General features: G+C 41.3%; 2 protein-coding genes across 2 annotated transcripts in view; both read left to right on the forward strand.

Annotated features, from left to right (window-relative positions):
- The window catches only part of ap2a1 (adaptor related protein complex 2 subunit alpha 1), a gene marked incomplete in the record, with an annotated part of 53914 nt that extends 51186 nt beyond the window's left edge, over nucleotides 1–2728 (forward strand). The window contains 1 exon segment of the mRNA XM_014020962.1: nucleotides 2717–2728.
- On the forward strand, nucleotides 2107–16505 carry rras (RAS related). Its single transcript, XM_014020968.1, has 7 exons — nucleotides 2107–2474; nucleotides 2570–2730; nucleotides 9385–9472; nucleotides 10328–10430; nucleotides 12714–12822; nucleotides 13439–13557; nucleotides 16343–16505. Exons 2-7 carry the CDS (start codon nucleotides 2644–2646, stop codon nucleotides 16428–16430), a joined length of 594 nt encoding a protein of 197 aa, XP_013876422.1. The 5' UTR covers nucleotides 2107–2474; nucleotides 2570–2643; the 3' UTR covers nucleotides 16431–16505.
- Nucleotides 16506–19699: the final 3194 nt, after the last annotated feature.

The raw sequence follows: 19699 nt of genomic DNA on the forward strand, positions 1-19699 counted from the left end.
GGGCAGAATGACGACCAGCAGGAGCCGATGAAGGTCTAACACAGCAACAGGTAAGCTGCCTGGGGCTAGCGTGCAGCACTCGCAACCATGGTAGTCTGAAACGGGAGGCAAACATGTCACACAGGTAGAGGGAGGGCCCTTTATATACAGGCAGCCAGCGCCACAACCAATTAGATGCAGGCACTTGTGTGGTGCATTCAAAGCCTACAGGGCATACTGCCACATATCGCTGCAATTTTAACTCCTAAATTTTCAAAACAAGGTTTGATTTTATGTTTATGCCCTAAATAGCTGGAGAAAATTAAAAAGCACACCAAATAAAAGCTTGAGACTCAGGAAGAAATGGACTGTCTGACCAAGGGAGGTAGTTGGGGGCCAATCAGATTTTTAGGGAGGTGCATTGGCCCCCACCCGCCCGCCTCTTGGTGGCACCCAGTGCCAGCTCCTACCACACTGCTCAGTATTAAATAAAACCTGTTCTAAATGTTTGTCAAGGTCAGATGGCCATCTTGAACAGAGCTGACTCTAAAAGGTCATCAGTTATWGATGCACATCCAGCTACTACTGTTTAAAATCTGTCCAGTGGTTCATTGACAAAAAAAAAACAAACATCTGTGCCCTTTGATAATTATGACTTACAGGATGTCCATCCATCCATCCATCCATCCATCCATCCATCCATCCATCCATCCATCCATCTGTCCATCCATCCATCCATCCGTCCATCCATCCATCCATCCATCCATCCATCCATCCATCCATCCATCCATCCATCCATCCATCCATCCATCCATCCTCTTGTTCCAGAGTCGGGTCACGGGGGCTTGATCAGGGAGGTCCAGACCTCTCTTTCCCCAGCCAGCTCTTCTGGGAGGACTGCAAGGTGTTCCGAAGCCAGCCATGACACATCGTCTCTCCAAAGAGTCCAGGGTCTTCCTCTGGGTCTCCTCCCAGTCAGACATACCTGAAGCACCTCCATAAGGAGGCATCCTTATGAACCACCTCAACTGGCTCCTCTCGACGTGGAGGAGCAGCAGGTCTACTCTCCCAGATAACAGAAATTATTATCCTTTAAGGGAGAGTCCAGTTACTCTATGGAGAAAACTAATTTCAACCACCTGTATCCACAATCCCATTCTTTCAGTCACTGCCCAGAGTTCAGACCACAGGTGAGGGTAAGAACGTCGACCAATCAGTAAACAGAGCTACTCCTTACAGCTCTTCACCACAACAGACTGGTACAAAGTCCACAAAACTGCAGAAGCTGCACCGATCTGTCTTACTTCATTCTTCCCTCAGTTGTGAACAAAACCCAAGACACTTGAACTCCTCCACTTGAGCAGAACCTCACCCCAACCTGAAGAGAGCTATCCATCCTGTTTGGACTGAGGGCCATGGACTCAGGTTTAGAGGTGCTGATCCTCATCCCAGCAGCTTCGCACTCAGCTGTGAACCACTCCASTGAGTGTTAATGATTTACAGGAWACTYATTGATTTTCAGAGTTGTCCAAATGGGCTTCCACCCACTTCGGCTCATTTTTCTAACACAACAAGAAACAGTTTGCAGTAGCTAAAAACAAAAAGTTTCTTGAACAGATCGATTCTGAGGCTCAGGGGGTCACTCTGATTTCAGTTTCAGTTTCCTGCAGCTGCAGGTTTGCACAGAGAACAGGTATGTGTTACCTGAGGGCACACATTTGTTCACAGCAGGGTTTGGTCTTCTTTAGCTCCTGAAACCTTTTTTTTTTTTTTTTACCCATAAAACAAATATGAAATGTTAGACACGACTCACTGGGGAAAAAATACTCTCCATTAAAAAATCTGTAAAGCTAAGAAAGCTGAACACAAGCTAAGTGCAGCAAAAAGTTATAAACTAAATGTGGCACAGGACAGAGCGTGCTGAAGCAGTTTGAAAACAATGTTTTATGATTTGCAGAGATCTCAGTGTTTTTTAATAATTCAGTGAAACAGAACAAACTTTACAGTTTGTCTGAGTCTGAGAAACACCTGGATACAGGGATAAAAAGAGGCTGGAGTTTTCTTCAGTCGGATCTGAAGTTTCTTCTTCTTCTTCTTCTTCTTCTTCGGTTAATGGCGGAGTTTTGAGAGCTCGCCTCGCGCTGATTTTACATCCTGTGTGCTGAAGTGATGTCACGGATCCTCCGAATGACCAAATAAGGACAATGACACATGAAACCTGACTCTAAATCGGACAGTTTTCAGTTCTAACGAACAGTGAACCGGAACAAAGAACGTAGGTCGAACCGACACCGATTGCTCCTCCGGATAAGTTGAACCTGCAGTTTGTATTTATTGTTTCTGTAAAGTCTTCTTGAAGAGGGAGCAWAGAGGAAGCGGTTCCACCCTCTGAAGCAGCGTCGGACCGGACCGGACCGGGGCTGGGGACAGAGCAGAGGGAGGAAAAGACCCAGAAGAAGACGGGTTGGTTCAGGGGTCCGGACTTTGATACTCAGGTGTGGCAGAACATGCGCGCGGACAGCTCGGGGCGGTAAAACGCGGAGGTGTTCGTGAGTTTTTTTGTTGTTTTTTTTTCCCCTCGTGCGAACAGTCTGTGGCCTCGGCTCACCCGCGGCGGGACTCCCACCCAGGCCCCGAAGAGCCTCACACGGTTTCCTACCGACCATGAGCGAGGGAGAGGAGAGATTCAAGCTGGTGGTGGTGGGAGGAGGAGGAGTGGGGAAGAGCGCTCTGACCATCCAGTTCATCCAGGTGGGTCGGTTCCTCCACGGCGGCTCCGTGCTGGTTCTGTGGGCCGCCGCAGGGAGGCGGGCGACCGTGTTGTTGTCTGCTGACAAACAGGTGTACAGTTAAAACACTGAGGCTACTTGAGTAAACTTTTTTCAGCCAACTCTTCTTACATTTTAACAATGATCTGTACTTTCTACTCCGTCTATTTTAAGTGTAAGAAGTAGAAAGTCTTCTATTACATCTGGGCTTGTTATTGCTTAAAAAAATTAAAACCTTCTCAGATAAATTGCACTGCTCAGACTGAATTTAATTGTGGTTTGATGGGAAGTATAAACACAACATTCTGACACCCTGTTGGTTTGTACATCCATCCCACCTGCAYATGACACATCCAACATGTGTCATAGTGTTTGAATGGACATGACCATATCTGCAGCTTATATATGCAATTTTGTCAACGTGAACATTTTAATATAATATTACAGTCATTATGGCTTTCAGGAAATTGTTTTTTGTGAGGCCACCTCCTCCCAGTGAATGTCATTTTGTATATTTCTAACCTCTCACTACTACTCAGTACTTTTACTTTTAAAGTGCCTGTGACATCAAATATTTTGTAATAAATGTGAATGCRTTTTTGAAAAGAGGACATTGAYAACATGTTGCAAAACAAACTTCATGCTGTTGAGATGAACAGTTGTTGACATATTTGCATGTGRAGAAACAGGAAGTGATGTCAAAGGGGAATGCCTGGATGTAAACAGAGCGATGCTACAATAATTAGAGAAGAATCTGATCTTTCTTTAGATTATTTTGAGTCACTATCAGAGTCGAAGAAGAGTTTAAATAAGATCGTTTCAATAAACAAAGACTGCAGAGTTTCTTTTCTTAATGAGTTCCCCTTTGATCATGTCACTTCCTGTTTCACTGTGCTGAGCCAAATTCAAGAGAAAATATGCCAGTTATGAGACAAAATGGGTAAAATCATGTGTATTATGCTAATTTTATTAAATATAAATATATTTTCTTTGACTATTTGYAGAAGGATAAGCGTGTCACAGGCCCTTTTAAACTTTAAGTACACTTCAGAAATTGACTTTTGACATTTAGGTACAATAAAACAACTAATTGTTTCAGCAGCTTAGAGTTGTCCACAACATTTCCTCCAAACACATAACAACGTTTTTGTTTTGAACTGTTGGAGTCAACCCTGTCTGCCTGTCAGGAAAATATCTCACCAACCACTGGACAGATGTGATTGAAAAGAATTCCTCTACAGCTGAATATGTTTTGGGGTCAAGCTATTTCAAAATGGCTACCATAGTTAAGTAACATTTGCAAAACAAAACGACCACAGCCCAGTCAAAGCTTACATAGAAAGAACAAAAGTTTGGTGTGGTAGTTGCTGAGAGTCATCTGGTTGCTAACCAAATGGCTATAACTCCGTCACTTCTCCACATAAGATCATCCCACACTCAGGCAGTGGAGGATATGTCCTGTCTGATCATCTCTCCCCTGGAAAATCCCTGTCTTCAGCTGCTGAACTCCTCTTTTTCTCCTACTCAGCGTGATGTGTCACTCTAACAGGCGTCTGTTTCCCTCCCAACACGAGTGTGTACTCTCAGTCATAACATTATGACCTTGGTGCTGCTGGAACATAGTGAACCTGTCGAATGTCCAAACTGATAACTGTGTGTCAAAGAAATGTCAAAGTGCTCCTCTGGACACCTCATGGATAAGGGATGATCTCTGTTGTGGTTTTGGTGGAGGCCAGTTCTTTGATCATAAATGGTTCAGATAGACCGGTGTTCATCAACAGGTGAGGTCTTCACACCTGATAGCTACACTTTAATTGAACTGTTTGTCCATTTTCACCTGGACAACATCATAATCAGTCAAACTGACCTTTAACCCCACCACAGTCCTGTGTACACTTTATGTGTGAGAGAATATATTCTTCGGGTTTTGATTGCTCTGATACATACTGATGGGTGTACTGTGTACTGTTTGAGGTACTCATGTTGCAGTGTGTCAGAACATGTCTTTGTGGGAAAAGCTGCCGCCAGCAGCAAACTCTGTCATACTCATCACTATTTAYAATCCCAAATCCAAAAATCTGCAAACGTTGTGTAAAATGTGAAGAAAACCAGGATGCAATGGTTTGCAAATCTCATAAACTCACGTTTTATTGACAGTGGAACAAAGTTAATAAACTCCAGTGGTGGGCAGCACTAATCAAATAATTAGTTGCACTAACTCAAATATTTAGGTCCCCTAATTCTACAGCACTAATGCACAGAAAAATTTAGCAAAATCTAATTCTAAAGCACTAATATAACCCAGCTGATCCATGGAACATTCTTCAAAGTCAAAATGAGACAATATTTACTGTGTGCAGAATATTGTCAATATGTCACCTAGTGGATAAGTGACACATATGAACAAAATGCGTTACAGCTTTCACCTTCAGCTGTCAACAATAACATTTAAATACCTATTAGTGCTCCTAAATTTTGCTAATAAATTTAGCAAATGCGTTTATCCACTAATAAATTAAAAAAGTATCAAAAGCCCTAAAGCACTAATCAGGAAATTAGTTCCCCTATTAGTGCTTTAGGGGAACTGTGTCCACCACTGATAAACTGTATCATTTTCAGGTGAAAAAGTATAATTTTGACTTTTGATATCAGCAACACATCTGAGTTGTTCCAGGTCCAAGCTTTCTTCTGTGAATCAGATCATCTTAAACAAGGTTTTGGTGGACCTGAGGAGACCAGGGGCTCGTGTATCAGAGTGGGCAGCTTTCGTAATAAAAGTTTGCGTAAGGACGAAAGTGGAAATGTACGTTCGCACAGAAATATTCAGATTTATCGAGCCATGTGCACGCAGGTTTCTGCGCTCCTTTCCTTCATACGTACATGTCATCGAACGTAGGACTGGGCGTATGTGAGACTCCTCTCCTCCTTTTATTTTTGAAATAGTTGATGTGAGGAAACTCTCAATGGAGAGTTTTCGCTTCGGGGTAGGAGACATCTAAAGCAGTGATTCCCAACCAGGGGTACGTGTACCCATTGGGGTACACAAGCATATTACGGGGGTACGTGAAAGAATTTCCCAGGTGTGTAAAAAAAWWAAATAAAAATAGGACTGAGATATGTAGGGCCCTATCATTTCCACAATGTGGAAAATGCAAACGGAATCATGAAATTGACACAAAATGGAATCCTGTATAAAACACGGAATTTGCTCATTTGGGGTTTTTGATGTATTTTGGAGGCTGCTGTTTTCTGCACCTGGTTTATTTATTTAATTACTTGTTCACTTCCAAGGCAACATTTTGATCTTAATGTTTAATTTGAGTTGAAAAGGATAAAATGCCTGAGAATTAAACGTTCTAGGGGGTTAATTAATAATTTAAATTTAATAATCAGCTGTTGTACATTATAATTTTGGAGAATCATCATTACGTTTGACAGAAGGGAAGGGGTAGTGGTATGACAMAATGGYTCAGGGGGTACACAAGTCTAAAAAGTTTGGGAACCACTGGTCTAAATCATGAAGTCRTCTCACTCAGCTGCATGGCTCGAATCAGGAACTACAGTAACAAACCTGATTGATATTTGATTGGTGTGATCATCAAAACGTGCTGCCTGCCAGTTATTCTTTGGTGATGTCATCCAGCAGAGCCACACACATTGTTCCACAAATTACACACAACTTTACGCAGCTATTTATAAACATGTCTGTCATTATCTGCACCTTGTTGACCTGAGGAGTTCTCACAGGTGAGTTCGGAATTAATCTGCTGCTCTGACAGTTTTACCTCTTAGATAATTCACACACATTTTATTCTACTCAGCCTCTTAGGTGTGCAGTCACTGATGTGTGTTTACATCTACATGTGACAAAGTATAAGAAATGAAGTAGTTTTGATCATTTTTTAGGCGTGTTTTCTTGTCTGAGKTTAAATGTAGTTTCATTGTTTGGGTTTAAATCATAAAAAATAACATTGCGTTCAGACGCGCCTCACATCCAGAAAACAGAATGAAGTCAACTGAAAAAGTTTGTGTGGCTGTCCGCATGTTCTCATGGCAGGTAAAAGGTGAGTATATTTACGCACACTTTCACACAACGTTGGCTTTGATACATCCCATCGTGTGCATGGAACCTGGCGTACACAACTTTTTGAGCATGTTCTGGTCTGATGGAGGATTCTAGCCGTTCAGCAGTCCTGGGTTTTCTTTGCCAGACTTTTATGGCCCTTTCCACTAGCACCTCTACAGCATGATTCCACTTGGCTGAACTCTGTTCAGCACGGTTAGGGTGGGTTTTCATTACACTTCAGTAACAGATCTAGTGGGTGGGTTCTTTAGGAAGTTGGGTGTTCCAGAGTCCGAAAACTGTTGCCACACACTTTACTAACTGGTGGCAGTTATGCTCCATGAGGCTATTTGCCAGCCACTATTAAACACAGTAGAAAACCCTGTAAAGATAAACAGCGCAACAATAGACATGGTAGGGTTGTTATTGCAAACGGCAGATCGAGTTGTTGTTAGAGTAGCTCTTGTGACGCAACCAGTGAGTCCACCCCCAAACCAATCAGTGACCGATAGTCTAGTTTCATGATGCACCAAATGTTTGGTGAAAAATCTGGACTGCAGACGAATTAAGCTCGCCACCTGGACTCTACAAGGGAGTAATTTTGTTGTAATGGATACAGGTTAACTTGGCCTTGATGGAATCTGCAAGGTTTCCTCAGAAAAAGTCGTCTGGGTGAGAACAGATGTTCTAAAACCTGTAAATACTTTCCTGCAATGATGGAGCTTTTTCAGATGTGTCATCTACTCACTATGCACCCCCATACTATAAGAGAGGCAGGCTTTTGTTGCCCCTGCCCTGTCCCAACATTTTGAGATGGGTTGATGGCCTAAAAATTAAACATGTCTATGTTTATTTACTAAAAATTGTACAAGTTTCAATTTCAGCATGTTTTCTGTATTCTACTGTAAATAAAATATAGATTTAAGAYTAGCAAATCATTTCATTCTGTTTTTATTTATATTTTACACAACAGAAGTTTTTTGGAATTGGAATTTTGCATATGGCACATGTTGCTGGAGGATCTGATTTTCTCCAAACACAAGATCCAGTCCAGTTCAAACTCAACAGGCCCCTCAGACAGAGGCTGTATACAGTGATTGAAATTGCATTTTTAATTTGAAGTATGAATTTTAATGTGCTCCTAACAGAATCATCTTGTCACTTTTGATTAAAAACCAAAGGAAGAAGGTCCTTGGGACACTTGGCTCATCGCTGTCTTCTATCATCTTCGACCCTTTTGTTTAATTCTTCAGTTAGTTTGATCTCAGTCTAAATCGTACCTTTTATCTACGTTTATTTTGTGAAAGTCCAGCAGTCAAAGCTAGTCAGATCAAAAACTGTTAGTAACTCTAAGAGCTGTCAAAGCTTTAATTGGGGACATCTTATTCAAAATCCACTTTTTAAATCCATGAGTACATTTTGTTGTGTATTTGGAGTCTCTAGGACTGCAGAAAAGTTTAGTTTAGTCTCTCCCGGTGCTGCGTAGATATCTTTTTTTCTATGACGTTTTCTAAACTATTTTGTCAAATTATTTGTGAGAGAATTTCTAAATAATATCTGAACTTACCAGCTACAGTTGGGTTGTCTTCATTGTCCACTGGTTCCGGGTCAGACTCTGGTTCCATCATGTAAGGCTGTATGGACATGTCTTCTGTTATAGACATCTTTTATTTAATTTGTAAATGAAGTGTTTTTGTGCTGCTTTATTGTCGTAAATCCCTCTATAAAACGAATTAATCCATCTGGAAGATAGAGGGGGCGGAGTGTGATGCGCCTCATTAGGATTTAAAGAGACAACCTGAAAATGAGTTGATCTGGGACACATCTCAGAGAAGGMGTGAATTCAGACATAGACCCCAACTGAATGATTTAAATGTGAAAAAGAAAAAATTAAAAGCATGATATATCTACTTTAAGCTTTTAAATCCAGCTTCTTTTATCAGCTGGAACTTCTGGACCATTCCTCAAAGTCTTCACCAAACAGATGCTGACCCACTGACCATAGAACTAGACCCATGAGTCTGGAGAGGCTGGTTAGTCCTGTGGTGTAATTTAGTTATATAGAATAATACTCTTTATAAAGCTGGGCAACTGTGGTGAGGTGGTTAGGGGTGTTGTCCTGTACCCGGAGGGTCGCCAGTTCAATCCCTGTTCCAGCTGTCTCAGTCATTGTGTTCTTGGGCAAGACACTTCACCCACCTTACCTACTGATGGTGGTCAGAGGGTTGAGCAGGGCAATGGTGCATGGCAGCCCCGCCTCTGTCAGTGTGCCCCAGGACAGCTGTGGCTACAATGTAGCTTACCATCATTAGTGTGTTGATGGTTGAATGACTGTAGTGTAAAACACTTTGGGGACCTCCTGGGGCTTGATAAAGTGTTATATAAGTTCAGTCCATTTACCATTTAAAGCTGTTTGCTCTGGTTGGTTAGTTGTGGTGATTATCTCCAACAGTTAATGAGTTGTAGATTTATGTTGAAGGATTACTTTTTGATGATGAGTTCTTCATGGTCTCTGTGTGTCCCACTGTCTCGTTGTGTCCCATTGTCCCACTGTGTTTCTCTTGTGTCYCACAGTCCTACTTTGTGTCAGACTACGATCCCACTATCGAAGACTCCTACTCCAAGATCTGCAGTGTGGACGGAAAGGAGACCCGTCTGGACAGTAAGTGTTCCTCAGACATCATGTGATGGTTGACTCAGGCTGGGTGTTTGCTCTCTGGATGATTCATGACCTTGTTAGGACTTGTGTTGGGAAAATTGTGTCAGAGTAGGGTTTGCTACTGTTTCACCACGTTCAGATCATTCAGCTGCTCCTCCAGTCTTACATCTGAGAAGGTTTCTGTATAACTGAGCAATCAGAAACAAATATAAAGATCATATAGTTCAGGAGAAAGGTGTGTTTTAAATTTTTCTCTTCTATATCAGTAGCTCCTTCCCATTCTTGGGTTTCCTGTTTGTAAAGGAAAAGAAAAGGAAAAAGCAGAACCTTTTTTTTCTATAAAATTGGGAAGATTTCTGAAATACAGCTAAAGCTTAAATTGGCACTTTTGAAGTGAGGTCCTGTAGAAAGTTCATAAATATCTTGTAGATACAGTGAGTGTTGAAACAGCCTCCATATGGAGATGTTTAGTTTAAAACATGAATCACTCTGACCTCATGTTTCTTCAGACTCGCTGCTATTTCAGAAAGTTTTCACCCCCCTTGAACTTTTCCACATTTTGTCTCATCACCACCACAAGCTTCAGTGTTTCACTAGGTTTTAATGTGACAGAACATAAAGTAGAGACTAGTTATGAAGTGGAAGGAAAACGGTACATGATCGTTAAAAAGGTTTGTAATTTAAAACTCTGTAAAGGGCTTTGTTTATATTCAGCTCCTTTACGCAAAAGAAAACCAGGGCCTTAACAATGTTCCAACTTATTTTAAATTATTAGTTAATGTTGGTATCTTCTTATGCTTGTTTTTTTAATGTATTTGTGTGCATTTGTCTGCGCTAATTAGTTTGTGTTTGTGTCAGTTTTGGACACAGCAGGTCAGGAGGAGTTTGGTGCCATGAGGGAGCAGTACATGCGCTCAGGAGAAGGCTTCCTATTGGTGTTTGCTCTCAACGACCGGGGCAGGTAATAATGTGTGTGTGTATGTGGACACTTGTTTCTGCTACAGAGTGAGGACCGTCATTTCTAAACAACAAAGTAAGGTCATATTTGGAAAGTGCGGACATTTTCCAGGTCCTCGCCCTTTTTGCAGCTCTACTGCACTCTTCTAGTTAGGTTTAGAGGTATGGTGTGAATTAAGCTTTGGTTCAGGTTAGGGTTAGACCGGTAATGGTTAATTTTAGGGTAAATATCTGGGTTAAGCATAAATACAGTTACATTAATTAATGGAAGTCAATACAATGTCCTCAGTTTGATGCAAATACAAGAATGTGTTTAAGAGTGTGTGTGTGTGTGTGTTAATGGGAGTGGACTCTGTCTCTGGTTATGAAGTAACAGAAGAAGGCTTTGCTGAACCACAGAGTGCAAAAATAAAAGGAGTGTCAGTTTCTAAATCAAACCACAATAATTAGAATTCATCCTTTGTAGAGGCAGATTACAGGATAACACACGTCTGGTGGGAGTTTTGTGGAGACATTTGTTAGTTTTATAACATTTTAATGGCATGATGTTGAAGGGGAAAAGGACAGTGATGTTTTTGTCTGTGTCTGTTGTTTGTTAGCAAAATACTTGATGAACTCTCATACAGATATGAATGAAATGTTCAGAAAGTAATCATTGGATATACAACCACAACTGATTTACTTTTTGTGTCAATTCAAGATGGCTGTCACAGCTGATTGACTTTAGCCAATGCAAAATATATCTATCAAGCTGATATAATGAGCTAAATTTATTGTGGTAGTAGTAACTGGGAGTCATCCTCAATACAAACTCATAAGGATGAGTTTCTATCAAGGATGAGAACATACACAAACACAGGAGCCAGGGCGAAAGAGAAGTCACACACAAGACAGGCCCTGGAGCAGTGCGGTTATCCTAACTGGGCTTTTCTGAAAGCGGTTATCCTAACTGGGCTTTTCTGAAAGCAGACAAGAAAGCCAAACAGGATTCCAGCCAACAGCCAGCTGAAAATGAAGACCCTAAACCCAGACCCAAACCAGTCGTCATTCTGTATGTGGCGGGAGTTTCAGAGAAACTGAGACGTTTATTTTCTAAACATGACATCCCAGTGGCTTTCAAACCCCAAAACACATTACAACAAAGATTAGTGCACCCCAAAAATCCAGTTCCCCGGCAAAAACTGAGTAATATAGTATATGCTGTTAAGCGTCAGGACTGTGATCAGTTATACATCGGGGAAACAAAACAACCACTGTTCAAAAGAATGAGCCAGCACAGACGAGCTACTTCATCGGGTCAGGACTCTGCAGTTTACAGTCATCTACAGGCCAGCGGTCACTCTTTCAGGGATAAAGATGTTCTCATCCTTGATAGAGAGGAACGTTGGTTTGAAAGAGGAGTAAAGGAAGCCATCTTTGTGAAGAAAAACCATCCACCATTAAACAGAGGTGGAGGTCTTGGTGTCCAGTTGTCCTCCTCCTACAACGCTGTTATTGCAAGTATGACTCAGCCCTCTGTGAGCAAAAGGTGTGAATCAGGGCCCCAATGATAACCAACACAAAGAGGGAAAGAGGGACAAAAACAAGGGGACGTCGAGCCCCGCTTGCACTCATTACAAAAACATAACAAAACACCAAAGAACCACAGCCAAAGCATCCAAACCAATAAGTCAGGTGATGGGGCACATGACCCTCTATGAAAAATAGAGCTAATCAAGCTCATTGTTAGGCGATGGCCCTCTTAAGCATGTGACTAACCTGTTTGTCCAGATGGAGGCAGTGCTTTTAAGGCTGAGTTCACCTGAAACTCATCAGACTGAAGAAGTCTCTTGGAGGAGAGACGAAACGTTTCACTAAAGAAGAACCCATCCAGAGGACCTACTGATTTTTTCTTTTTTTGACTTTCTCAGTAAATTATCCTTAACAATTTTACATACATTTGTAAAGACCTTTTCCGAAGGATTGTTCAAATTTTCTTAAACAGAGGTGAGGACTTCTGTAAGCTTGATTCATGATGGACTTTACTATTTAACTCATTAGCACCACTAATGTTTGAACATGGAACTGTATCTACAATCATCACTCTCAGGCAAATGTCAGATGACTCACAGGACAGGGTCACGTCAGGGAGCCAATCAAATTTCAGCTGGGGCCAATGCCCCTGTGGCCCCAACCCTAGAACCACCCCTGGCACTTCCTGTTCATGGTGCCTCATTCTGTGTAGCCCAGTGTCCATGTGGATGTGTACTAATATTTACTGTGACCTCTTTGCTTCTTTTCCCAACAGCTATCATGAGGTCCAGAAGTTCCACACCCAGATCCTGAGAGTGAAGGACAGAGATGACTTCCCCATGGTGCTGGTTGGGAACAAGGCTGACCTGGAACAGCAAAGAGTGGTAAGAACCTCCTGGACCTCAGCAGCGGCACTTCAGAGTCTTTCACAAGACTCCTCAGTCCAGGACTGACATGTGTTCTGGTCACCTCAAGGCGGTGTGGGGGGCTTGAAGTCAGCCCGCCCTGATGAGAATCAGTCAACATGTGAAAAGATAATCCAACACAGTGGCTCAAGTCATGACATCTTATGAGTGTGACCAGCACCAGGATTAAACTGCAACAGTTTTATTACACAGTGAAGCTCCACTATGAGGAACAGTAACTTTGCATCTAATTAAAAAACTAGTTAAGAGGATCACTAAACTGAGTTAACTTATCATTTTTAAAAAACAAGGTAGATGTGCGTCACACATTTAATGTGTTTTACTCCAGATTAACTCAGCTGAGTTCTGCTTCAAGGCTGTAGAGTCTAAATATTGGTTTCTTCCAGCCTTTTGAGTTTTTCATGGAGCTTTGTGTGGCTTCAGAGAGCACATACTGTATATCTGATTACTGGACCGACTCTGAGTCCTACAGGCTCTGTATGAGTCTTTTTTCAGACTGGTTACTGGACTGAGTCTGACCTGAGACCAGCCTGAGACTAGTTTTTGGACTAAGGACTAAATATTGTGTCCACAGATCTCCAGGGAGGATGCCCAGGCCTTTGCTAGTGACAACAGGATTCACTATATGGAAGCTTCAGCAAAGAATCGTTACAACGTGGATGAAGCCTTCCTGGAGCTGGTGCAGATCATCAGGTAGAACCTTTTGAAGTTTGTCTTCTCGTTAGCTTCCAGGCTGGCTGGAGGCACCTGAAGAACTGTTTTATCTTTTTATTTTCATGTCAAAAAGTCAGAGATCTTCTTTAAATGTCCTTGTTCCGCAATTTATGCACAATTTCTGAAGAGAACAGCAGCACTGTTAGGACACAGCTGGATTTTACAGCAGGGTGTCAGTTTGGAGAAGATTAAGTTCTCTCAGGCAGAAGTTATAAAATTTTATTTAAAAATTAAGTATGGTGCTAAATTGGGGTCATAAGTTTTGATCAAAAGAAAAAGTTTTTGAAACTGAAAAATAATTTTTAAACTGGAAAAAAAATGAAACCGAAAAAAATTTAAAAACTGAAAAAAGTTAATTAAATCAAAGTTTCTAAATTATTTTTCAGTTTCAAATCTCTTTTTTTCAGTTTCAACAACTTTTTTGAACTAAACTTGTGACCCCAATTTAGCTCCATATTTAAGCCCAGCATTCCCTAAATGTTTGTGTAATTCAGAGTTTGTAACTAAGATCATCTAGTGATGGGAAATAAGAGATTTTTAACCATTTTGGTCAAACCTTAAAAATGTTGTGACGTCTGTTTGCACTCAGAGTATGTGTTAGAGATGACTCTCAGCAACTACCACATCAAACATTACAAACAGCTCCTTTTGGTCTGTTAGACTGGATGACCTCACCTAAACTCTAAAGCTGAGCACAGGAGTGCCACAAGGATGTGTGTTCAGTCCTTTGTTCTGCTCCCTGTTCACCTTTGTCTGTAATGAATCCAACATCAGTGTTAGGGTCAGAGGAAATCACTGTGGTGGGTGTGGTCAGAAAGCACGAGTCCACCCTAAGCTCCTGGAGTCTACCTCTCCTGACACAAGAACACATACCATCTGTTGATGGAAGGACAAAAACACTTGGACTCCCTACGAACATGGAAAGTACAACTGTAGATGCACAGCTGAAAGCATTGTGACCAGCTCCCTTACAGTGTACTGCATAGGGCTGCAACAGTATATAATGAAAATATCATTGCAATATCAGTGTGTGCAATATTCACATCGTAAAGGACTTCTTGGAGTGCAATAATTGTTAGTGTATTTGAAGAGGTTTGAGGTTGTGTTTTTATGCTAATGCAATATTTAGCCAATAGGACAGAGATTCACAGCAGCAAAAGCTCACACCAGACACAAAGGTCAAATAGAATTTATTTATCCTTCTATCACACAATATCTGTTGAACTGATGGAGTTTTAAGCATTGTGTGTTTGCTACAGCCATTCCTTTCTGAGAGTTTCATTAAATTCTGTCCATGAGATACTTTGCTAACAGACACAAGCAAAACACACTCGCACAGGTAAAAACACGTAAAATCAGCTGGAAACAAATAGTGTATCATTGAGAAGCAGAGGATTCTGGGAGTATATGAATCTGAACATGAACTTCCCTACAGTCTGACTCCTCATACAGGTTCTGTTAGAGAGACAGTTACTGTCCTGCTATTGTTTAAAGAGTTACCTTAAAAAGTAAGCTTCTCTGGGTTTTAACTCATTTTAAAGTAATTAGAAGAAGTGTGATGGCATTTATTAGAACTAGTACTAGTRGTATTAGGATTCTGTATTGGCAAGTACTTAAATATTAGCACTTGCATTTGACTGTATTTGTGTATTTCTATATATAAAGCTGGAACAGAAAGTCACAGAAGTACAAAATAACTGTTGTTGCAGACTTTTATTTTTGACACATTGTTGACAGAAGTGTTAATAAACGGCTCAGGTCTTAATGAGCCACATGTCTGAGGAGGAGATGGATACAAGGAAAAACTGACTTGTGCTGCTGCAGTGTTGTGTAAGTTGCCCTTGGTGTTATGTTAGTAATGCCTTTTTAAAATAATTTATATTTCTATATGAAGAAAACGTCCAGCTTCATTCAGATGTTAGGAGCAGGAAATGATAAAGAATTTCTGCAACCTCTCCTCTCTGCTGAACATAATACTACTGTTTATATAATAAACTTCTTCCTTCCAACATAACYACAGTAATTCATTGGTAAGATATTTCTTCAGTTACATGATTCAGTCTGTAGGACTGCCCTACAGACCTGGATTAGACGTCAACACTCAATCTGCTGCAGGAAGCAGACAGGCTGTAGACAGGCACAGAACTGATAAATGACCCAAGGTTAGGTTTTGGGAAAGCTCTCATCTCCCTGACCAGGAAAACTCTGAGTACACTGGCTGGAGTCCTAACTGGGCACAATCTGCTCAACCAACACAAAATTGTGATGGGACTCCATGTCAATGGTCTGTGTGATGCCTGCGGCATTGAATTAGAGACATCTTTGCACTACATAGACCACTGCCTGACTCTGAGTGGTCAAAGGAAAATAATTCTTAGGGACCCCTTTATGGATCCTGAGAAGCTCAGAACACTGAGTGTTTCTAACCTGGTGTCCTTCATCTGAGGGACGAGAAGGTTTGATTAAAGACCAGTGTCTTTTTTGGGAAGAGCAATGGGCCCACTCACCATAACCCATACAAACCATTCATGGTTCATTTGAAACAACACAACACTGCTGCAGAGAAGATGAATTCATTTTTTATCAACTGTGCGCAGAAAACCAAGGAGGTGAAATGTTCTTTACAAATGTTGCTCTGAGAACATGTGTCAGGTGCACGTTCTTYAGGTGTTGTCCAGACAAGGGAGAAAGATGTGTACAGATGTGTTGTGGTGGAAGATGTGGACTTGATGGACTGATTTAGTTTCCTCTCTTCTTCTTTCAGACGGTTTAAGGAGCAGGAGAGTCCTCCTCTTCCAGCTCATCAGACGGAGAAACAGAAAAGAGGTGGCTGTCCCTGCGTCGTCCTCTAGGTCCATTAGCATGGACACCAAAACCGGGTCCTGCTTGTACACAAAGGTGTGTGTGTGTGTGTGTGTGTGTGTGTGTGTGTGTGTGTGTGTGTGTGTGTGTGTGTGTGTGTGTGTGTGTGTGTTTGTGTGAGTGTGAGTGTGTGAGTGACAGATAAGGTTCATCATCTTTCCAGATGAGTTTTTGCACTCTTACAAACCAACTTGTTTTTCAGTGTTCTTGTTTTAATGAGTAAAAGCAGCAGCAGTTTGCAGACACACAGATGAATAATGACTCCGTTTATAAATTTACAAACTGACTGAAGGGTAAAGAATCATGAGGGATGGTCATCATCAGTGTGTGAAGATTAGAAAAATGCCCTGTACAGTAATTCTTCTGAAACGTGGCCCGCCCAGAACCAGTCATTTGATCTGGAGGCTGTCATGGTGCAAGTGTTCCTGCAGGGGGCAGCAGAGCCTCAGTTTACGGGCTGTGTCTGCTCTTTGTTGCTCCCTCCTGATTTTTGCACCAGTCTGTTGTCATGACTACACAGCCCTAAATACCGATGATCTACTGGAAGAGTCTGGGTCTGCAGACGTGGATCAGAGAGGCCGGCTCAGAGCCGCTTGATGAAATGTTTTAAGGGATCACTTCAGTTTCTAACTGACTCGTTGTTTGGGTTTTGCACAATAAAACGTTTGATTGGTGACCCTGTTTCAAAATAAGATGCGTGACAGCACAGTCTGTAGACTGAGTGCAACATGGTTTAAAGGGGTATTTCCAATATTTTAATGTTGGGTATGGTAGAAAACTTCTTTTACCTTCAGTTTGGATAAATATTTTTCTTCTAACAGGACTGATGAGCCAACAGCTGCTCTGAAAACAGTGTTTCGTTGTAGACAAGCACAGTATGAAAATTCTACTTTATTGGGCTTTATGTTATAATGTTATTCCCTTTTTAAAAACACACCCAGAGTGTTGCTTTGTCTCCTTCATGCATGTTTGAGAAAACCTGTGGTAGCCATGTGGAGCTTTCTAAATGCTTGCTGGTACAAAGCACCGCCTGTTTGTACATAGCTCCTCCCTACAGAGCACCCCTCCCCCGAAGCATTGTTGTGAAGACAGCTGAGGTGCAGGTTCTTAAAGAGACTGATGCCAACATGAAGGTGTTTACATAGACTGTGATGCAAAATCATAAAGTCTCATTTTGATATTTACAGCATTTTCATAACAACTGAAGGTAGCAGTTTCTTGTTTGTGGTACAGAATTGAACTATGTGCTTGGAAAATACAYAATATCCCACTTTAAGCAGCRCATTAAATAACAGGTTTATTTCTGTGTTCAGACCCTACAGAACATATTTTTTATTCAAGGCTGYGTACATTATTTTGTTGTCAGTCCACCTGCAGCCAGGTTGATGTTTCTGATCTAATCTTTTGGAGAACACTTTAGAAAAGAAGATGAACAGATTTAGTCCAGTTTTTTAAAAATATTATTCAGTCCTAGGTATAGTTTTAGACCTGGACCCTGTGTCATCTGATGTTTTATCTYAAGGAGTTACAGCTTGTGTGTTGRCTRAATGAAAGCTGGTTTGAGACATTTAGAAGACGCATTTATGACTGCTGYTTGACACTACTCTCCACTACTAGCTGTTGCAGCTCAGTGAGAGCCTGGATTTAGCTGCTGTTAAATATTRGAGATTTTACCAATTTGCAGCAATCCACTTTTCATTCAGACTAGCCGTGAGCTCATCAGTCCCATCAGAACTAAACTCTGTTTTTTTTTTCAAACTGAGGTTCAAACTGAGGTTCAAAGAGGTAACAGGTAAGATATCCATTGTTAATRGTGTTTACAGAACCCCACTCCAAAATGTCTGAAACATTCCTTTAAAGTGAATTTGTCTGTTTAGCGACTGTGTTGTTGTCTGTAGTGACCTGTGTTAAGGCTCCACCCACATTCCTGTTGCCCCGCCTCTTCAGTAATCTATGACAGCTGAGCCACCTCACAGTTCARTTTCCTGATGAGAAACTACAGTAAATAAAACTGTTTTTAATTATAAGACTAAAGGTAATTATTTACTCACATTATTTGACACGATGAGATTTTAATCAACATTTCAGGCACTTTCATTGTTTTATTTGAGGGGAAAACAGTTCCTATTCACAGATGAGAGGATAAATGATCTTCTTGTACTTTTTTTTCCCCCAAAAAAATGTTTCATATTTATATTTGCCTGACAATATAATCAGTTTTATATAAAAAGTTAAATCACTTTTACATCAATAAAACGTTTTTATGAACAGTTTTTGTCACTTGTCTGATTTTATTCTAAAACATTCATTTCAATTCTATAAACTCAAGTTTTRCTTTGGTTTTCTCATCTGAGCTTTGGAAACTTTGAAGGAACCACAAGACTTCATGACTAGAACCAGACCRGAGGACAGATGTTTACCCAGAATGCACTGCAGTGAATGTCTCCTCCAGCTGTCAGCACGGTGGTGGAGGTCTGATGGTTTGACAAGTGGATCGTGAACTCCTCTGTAAACCAATAGGTTCTAGATCCAAATGTGAATGTACCTGACAGCTGAAGTTTGGTCCAAACTGGGTCCAGCAGAACTATGATCCCAAACACAGCAGCTGCTCTACAACAGAAGGGGTCAGAAAGAGAATGAAGTTTCTACGAAGGCCGAGTAGAAGTCCAGAACCTGACTGAAGTCTACCACAAGTCCATTGCAAGACCACATGGAGGTAAACAAGACCAACAACCACTCATATTGAGTGATTCAGACTCATCAGTTAACCTGCACGATCCTGATCTGTGATCCTGGTCCATGGCTCCAGATCAGGAGGTGATTCTGTGAGGCCACATCTGTAACCACTGCTTCACTGTGCTGAACCGGAGCAGAAACCAGTGTCTCCAACCCTCCAGGAGAGCTGGAAGAAGTGGTTCATCTGGTAAGGATGTCTCCTGGACACCTCCCCAAGGAGGTGCTTAAAGCATTTCCATCTGAGAGGAGACTCCAAGGAAGACCCAGGACACTAGAGAGACTGTCTCTCAGCTGGTGTGGGAACACCTGGGAGTCCTCCCAGAACAGCTGGAAGAGATGGTGATGGATGGTGGTGGTTGGTTGATGAATGGTGGATGTTCCTGCTCCACAGATTCTGCCCATTCAAATGCTTCACTTCTGATGATTAAGAACAAATGTTTATATTATTATTATTATTATTATTATTAGGGCTGTGAAATTAATCGCGTTAACTCTTGATTAATTTTAGTGCTGCATGGGCATA

This window comes from Austrofundulus limnaeus, unplaced genomic scaffold (genome assembly GCF_001266775.1).
Source record: "Austrofundulus limnaeus strain Quisiro unplaced genomic scaffold, Austrofundulus_limnaeus-1.0 Scaffold274, whole genome shotgun sequence".
Taxonomy (NCBI): domain Eukaryota; kingdom Metazoa; phylum Chordata; class Actinopteri; order Cyprinodontiformes; family Rivulidae; genus Austrofundulus; species Austrofundulus limnaeus.

Excerpts from the sequence above, each read along its gene's own strand:
- rras (XM_014020968.1), top strand. The coding sequence starts at position 2,644 with ATGAGCGAGGGAGAGGAGAGATTCAAGCTGGTGGTGGTGGGAGGAGGA. Across the intron at positions 10,431-12,713 it reads GCTCTCAACGACCGGGGCAG|CTATCATGAGGTCCAGAAGT; the intron begins GTAATAATGTGT and ends TTTTCCCAACAG. Across the intron at positions 13,558-16,342 it reads GAGCTGGTGCAGATCATCAG|ACGGTTTAAGGAGCAGGAGA; the intron begins GTAGAACCTTTT and ends TTCTTCTTTCAG.